The sequence below is a fragment of the Sander lucioperca genome, chromosome 5, assembly GCF_008315115.2.
Source record: "Sander lucioperca isolate FBNREF2018 chromosome 5, SLUC_FBN_1.2, whole genome shotgun sequence".
NCBI lineage: Eukaryota > Metazoa > Chordata > Actinopteri > Perciformes > Percidae > Sander > Sander lucioperca.
In genome coordinates, this window is record NC_050177.1 from 41,734,438 (window position 1) to 41,741,303 (window position 6,866).

General features: G+C 42.6%; 1 protein-coding gene across 3 annotated transcripts in view; it reads left to right on the forward strand.

Annotated features, from left to right (window-relative positions):
• Positions 1 to 372: 372 nt before the first annotated feature.
• The window catches only part of LOC116041155 (kinase suppressor of Ras 1-like), a 78,561-nt gene continuing 72,067 nt past the window's right edge, over positions 373 to 6,866 (forward strand). For 2 of the 3 annotated variants that reach the window (XM_031287036.2, XM_031287037.2), the window contains exon 1: positions 374 to 682. In XM_031287036.2, coding sequence (XP_031142896.1) covers positions 491 to 682 — 192 coding nt within the window. In that variant the 5' untranslated portion in view covers positions 374 to 490. Of the gene's footprint in view, positions 683 to 6,866 lie in introns of all 3 variants that reach the window. The other variant, XM_031287038.2, reaches the window with a different exon arrangement.

A 6,866-nucleotide genomic window follows, 5' to 3' on the forward strand; every position in this document is an offset into this window, starting at 1 on the left:
TGCTGTATAAATCCAAGTTGCCCGGTGCAAATCAAATGTTAATGTGTCACCCCTTAAATGCATCTATATTGCATTTAAAAATACATTAAAGATACATATTCCCCCTTCACTGATATGTTGTTAGAGAATTACAGATACATTCTCTGTTTTCCATTTCTTATGAGGCTCCATTAACTTTTTCGTGTATCCATTTGATTGTATTTTTTTTTTTTGTATCTCTCTAAAGCACTTTTTTCAGTGCTTTATTAATCTATTGACTTATACTCAATGTTTACTCAATACATGTTTAAGTCTTTGGTTAAATTAGTAGGTTACAACAGCGTCAAACTTGTGCTGTCTTGTTCTTCCTTCGGTTAGCTCGGTGAAGGAGGCTGTGGGAGACCCAAACGCGGAAACGGCTTTGAGACGATGCTGGCTTTAGAGGAAGCAGCAGTGGTGTGCGACTCGTCTTCAGGTCGCTGTGTGACACAAGCCGCGCCGATGTAGAGGAATGGACAGAGACACGGCCAGAGGTGACAGCATGGTCCACAGCAGGACAGAAACCGACGGGGCCCAGGAGGCTCTGCAGCAGTGCCGATTCATCCAGAACCTGGTGGACATCTCCCTCTCCAGTCTGCGGGCTCTCAGGACCAGTTGCGCCGCATCCAACGACTTCACCCGGCGGGAGATCCGCACTTTAGAGGTAGGCTACGGTACGGTAGAGGAAATACGCTGCTCGCGCTCTTGCTCTGGTTCTCGAGCCTCCAACGAGTTATGTAATGGTAGCTAACGGTACCGCAGACAGTACGTGAAAAGTCGGCCAGCTTCTTGCTTGTTACACCCCTTCAGCCTACAAGTAGGCCTGATTGGAAACGGGTGCTTCACCGTATTCTGTCACCCATTTGATTCTGTCACCTGTCACAGATGTTCACTAAACGTTTTTCTCATTACACATCAGGCTACACACACATTTTAATAGGCTAGTATTTGTATGTTTTGATTGCTGTTACCAAAAAAATAGCAATACGTTCTATTCGTTGCTATATATGGTGCTAACAATGTTTAACTTTAAACAGCCACAAGTCTCGAATGTAGGCCTATTCCAAAGGGAAGGTTTGAAGTGTCTATAGCTAATGTTATTAGCTACTGAAAAAGCACAGGTGTAAATAATACAATGAATGATGGCTGAATTCCATTTTGCTGCTTCAGTTTCAGGGTGCTGGTATTATGCACGCTGCTGGCTCACTGTCACACTGGCATGGCTTAGTGGGACACTTGAATAGCGAAGCCTTGTTAATGTTAATAGGCCAACACAGGCTTTTCCTACAATGACAGGATGTTAGGTCTTGTGTGTTACTTTACACTATTAAACTCTCCTAACAAAATATACTGTGGTTGCTACTAGCACGACCTATGAACAAAGTACCAACCTTTTATTTATTTATTTATTTATTTTTTGTTGCATTTTAGGCCTTTATTGATAGGACAGCGTAGACTCAAAAGGGGAGAGGGAGGGGGTAATGACATGCAGAAAGCGGGGAGGAATTAGCCTCTGTACATGGGGCGCACGCTCAACCAGGTGAGCTACCCAGGCTCCCCCAAAGTACCAAACTTAAATAAATTTGCAAACCTATTGCTCTAAACCGAGGACCCTGATGACATAAAGGGCCCTATCTTGCACCCGGCGCAGCGCAAAGCCCGATGCAAGTGCCTTTGCTAGTTTAACATAGCATTAGTAAAATGCTGATTGGTTTATTGCATGTTACGCCCAAAACACACCTAAGTACAACCCTTTTGAACCATGCGCCTGGCGCACAGACCCTTTTTTCCGCCGTTAAACTAGCAAAAGTGGATTCGTACACGCCCAAAACACTAGATCGTTAAAATAGGGCTGAAAATGTCTCAAAGCAAGACTATTTAACCACTCATAGATGGATTAAGACAGCTGGATCCAACGCCGCCACTCAGCCTTGCTGTTGCGCTGCCAAAAAGCATTTTCCCCAGAGGCCACCATTATAAACTAGAGACTGCTCTGCTATTGCTGTCACATCTGTCCACAGACATAAACACCTGTCAAAGTACTCAAAACTGCCTCTGTGTAAGATCCTGCAGGTGTGTCTAGGAAAATATTTACACACACACACACACACACACACACACACACACACACACACACACACAGTGCACGTGACACTGTTTAAAGACATTTCATGATGTCATTAAGTCCAACCATTTGTCTTCTAGTGTACAGTCTGGTTTGTTTGGTTCAGTTGTGAGTCAGTACCAAGGTGGTGATTTTATTTTTGTCACATTTATCATATGTTAAAACTTTATGTTGTCCAAAAGGTCTTGCAGCAAAGTTTCATTGAACACAGATCTGGTAAATGGCCCGAGGGCTATTTCACAAAACCTAGATAGCGGATTATCCTGGCTCAATTTAGCCTTGACTTGCGTTAAAGAAAGCCGTGAACGCGCATCTATCCGAATTACTTCAGCCTGGCTCGACCTAGTCGCTCCTCCTCAGTCTGGCTTGGCCGTCGTGAAACACACCAAGCCATGCTGCACAGATTAGACTAGATCAAGCCTCGCTTTATCGGTTATGCTGGATTTATAAATTCTGCTTTTGTGAAACAGCCCCCAGGTTAGAAAAATAAATAAAAATGAATTTCCTGTCTCAGTTTGTGCTTGATGCATGTGAAGCATCAGAGCAGTGTATGGTGTAGCTGAGGAGTGACTGCTGCTCACTCACTCGGGCTGAGCCCTTGTTGTGTACATGTCTGTGGTAAGAGGCTAAATTTAGCCGTGGCTCCCTCCCACGCATTCTGAGCAGGTCCTGTTTTTGAGAAAATCAAATGGCGTGAAAGACAGTGGGAGACATGCATGTTGCTGTGCTGGGGCTCACTTTACAGATGGAAGAGCGAGGGAGGTGTGATGTACAAACTGTGGTTCACAGTTCCTTTTTTTCATTTCCTGTCCTTTTATTTACCTCTTAATCTGCCTGTCCCTGGTGCCTCTTTATGAATTCATTACTCAAACCCACAGAATGTTAATGTCAAATGTTACAGAGTGGATTTTGGACGAAATTCTAGAAAATGGTGCAGGCATAATGAACGTGGCATCAATCAGACTTATCTCATTAAGTGGCGTATGTATGACACGCCAATTCGTATGCCATTTTGGTGTGTTATCAAGACGCATACTCACTTTTTAGCGTGTTTATCAATGCCGTTTGGCCTCCATTGACTTACATTACCTTGTGATTGCGTGTGAATTGACGCCGTAGCGAGTAGTATGAAAGGGCGAAAATCCGCGTAGGGAGGTCGGTCGGTGTGGTGGATGGGTCAAACACAGGACTTTTACCCAGGAGACCGGGGATCGTGTCCTGCGTGTCACGTTTCCTAAACTCAACCGTCGCTTTGTTTTTTACTAAACCCAACCGGTTCTTCTTTTCCTAAACCCAACCCGCGTGTAGACATAGACGCGGATAGCTTAAAATGTGTACAGATAACACGCCACTTGGCTTAAGAAAGTGGCATGTATGTTTACGCAAAGTCATGACATCACGTTCAATAGAGAAAATATATCTGAGACTGAAGATATGCTTTTTTTTACTTTACTAAATAAAGGGACAGTCAAATGTTCTAGAGTTCAGACAGGGGACAGTCAAAGGTTCAAGAGTTCAGACATCAGTTATGTCATTCACCACTAATAACAAAAGAGGTTCCTCCACATTTTCACAAAGTCACGGCAGTGTGTCTTTAAGCTGCTCAGTCACACAGTCTGTCTCAGCACACTAAAATGGAGCAGATCAATAAAACACAAAACCAGTGGTGGAACCAAGTACATTTACTCAAGTACTGTACTAAACTACAAATTTGAGGTACTTAACTTGAGTCTTCTTTTCATGCCACTTTCTACATCTACTCTACATTTCAGAGAGAAATATTGTACTTTTTACTCCACTACATTCCTTTGACAGCTTTAGTTACTAGTTACTTTACACATTAATATTTCTGCACACAAAACACATGTAGTTTATAAAATCTGACATTTTATTATAAATGAAACTAGCCAACTATATAACAGCCTACAAGTCCAGCTGAAATGATTAGACCATTAATCACTTAGTTGATCGACAGAACAGTTTTGATTAAGTTTCTAAAATGTGAGGATTTTACTGCATCGAGTAATTTTACTTGTAAAACTTGTAATACTGATGATACATACTTTTACTTAAGTAACATTTTCAATGCCGGACTTTTACTTGAAACAGTGTATTTTTACAGTGTGGTATTAGTACTTTTACTGAAGTAAAGAATCGGAATATTTCCTCCACCACTGCACAAAACCACCAAAAACAAATATATGAATGTGAAATATGTATGTAGCATGTATGTCTTGCTACCACCGTCGGTCACCCTTTGCACAAACCACAGCCAAGACAGTCGAATCACAAACCATAATATTCACTTTCTGATTGCTCACATATTTACAACATAAACTCACACGCGCTCTGACCATGCACTTCTGGTTGCCCGGTTAACTCACGCACAGTCCTGTTGCTCAGAGGCACAGCTTCATGCTGTCTATGGTGTGTGGTAGACAGCTTCTTCTTCTTTTTCTTCTTCTTTTTCGTCTACTGCTGTGTATTTTAACCATAGACAGTGAAATAAATGGACGCAGCGAGGCCTTAGACTGGCTGAGCGTTACTGCGCAGCCTCAAACTGAGATTGACGACGTAGATGTGATGTGAGCAACCTGTCTGAAAAGTTGGAAGTCTTCTGGTAGCTGTGCCAAGAGAAATCTCAATCATTCCCAATCTTGCAGAGACGGAGAGCGTAGGTATATGTAAGGAGATAACATAGGCACGGGCTAATTGTTGCTAACTAAAATGCTAGTTCACATTAGTAATTAAACTTAAACAGCTAATGTGAGTCGAAACTGCTTGCGAGCTTCTCCTGACTATACGGTAATTTCTCTACTATGTGACAGAAAGTTGCGTGGTTATGACACAGATCGTTAGCCTATTTTTGCAAAAACTGCTGCTACGGAGCCATAACATGAGATACAAGGTAATGGAGCCTTGTATACATTGTCGTGTTTCTTTAGAAATAAACAATGGACAAATAGAGTCTTTAAACACTTCAGATGTAAAGTTATTCGCTGTCAAAGTGACGCCAAAATGAATGGGAGTCAATGGAATGCTAACGGCAGGTGATGGCTTGTTAACCTAAGAATCTCCCCATAGGAGGTACGCTTTCTGGATGCTCGCTTACCCACTTGATTGTCTATGCGTTGCACTACGCCAACTACTGGTGTCACATTTTCACCTACAGTTGCCAGCTAGTTACTCAGATTCTGTCCAACAACTCAGCTACCTTTAAAAAACTAATCAGATACCTCCTTCCTTGTTCACCTGCTCCACATTCCAGTATGTGACTGTTGTGTACTCTGTAATGTACTCTTTCCTTCTGTTTTTGATATTTAATAACTGTGTCTATGTTTCCTCTCCTCACCGCTTGCTTGGCTAGCTTGTCCACCCTCTCATTACCCAAAATGCCTATGTGAGCAGGAACCCACATTATACAATATTAATACCTTGTCTTCTTATTCCTGCATGTGCTGTCATGTTTTCATAGAGCAAATCCTGTTGACTAGATGTTCCTGATCTTAGACTGTACAGGGCAGATAGAGAGTCACTACAGACTAGGGCCTTCTTTGGTCTATATTCTCCCACCCATTCCAGAGCCATCAATATAGCATATAGCTCCGCTGTAAATACACTTAACAAATTTGATGTTCTTCTACAAACTTCCCCTCTGTAACTCGGACTACAATAGCAGATTCAGTGTTTCCTGTTTCTGGATCCTTTGATCCATCTGTGAAGATTTGCACATATTCCTTATACTTAATTTCTTCATATTCATAACATCCACTCACCAGACCTACTCTCTTTCCTCACCTTGATTTTAAGTAATTCCACATCCACTACCATATCCTCTATTACAGTGGTTCCCAACCTTTTTTCCTTGGCGCCCCCCCCGTTCATAAAATAGTGATGCCGTGGCGGCAGGAAAAACGAGGATGATAGCAACTAGCCGCTGACTTGATGACAGCAAGGGTCACAGGTTAAGAGAGAACAGAAATATATAGTTTTTATACAGACTTTTGTATACATTATACTGTATATTCTAGTGTATTATCATAATTTGTTTAACATGTGCAAATATTTTTTTTTTACCTCAACCTCAAACCAGATAAACACTTGCGCCCCCCCTGTGATCTTTGCCGCCCCCCTTAGGGGTCCCCGGACCACAGGTTGGGAACCACTGCTCTATTAGAACTGAAGATCTTTGCCCGAACTCGATGGGACCCGACAGGTTCGGTCGGGTTCAATCTTAATTTCTATAATTTTACACAGGCTCGGGCTTGCGCTCCGGGTTGCGCGGTAAATGACCGGTCAGGTGATGCGTTTCGATTAGCGCGAAAATGGATGCTGAGGAGGTGAAACGGCAGCTGGCCTGAGCCTCTGGCGATTACATTTTGGTTGCACCGGCAAAGAAAGCATAGTCTGAGGTGTGGAAAACTTTTGACCATGTGAATAATGAGAAATGACTCATTCTTGACAAAAGGAAAAAGAGCTGTGTGCGTGCGTACATTTGAATAATGTCTAGCTGTAAATGGGTTCGGGCTTTTAAAAAGCTGTCAATCAAAATGTACTTGTCGGGCTTGGGCCGAATTCTGTCAGGCTCTGGCCTTGTCAGGCCGAACTTTTAAGGCCTGATTACAACTCTATCCTCTATCATCCACACAGGCACCACAGGCCATATCACAGTTTGAGCAAACTCAAGTCCATGCACTCCTGAGTCTCTTGCCACTGCATGCCC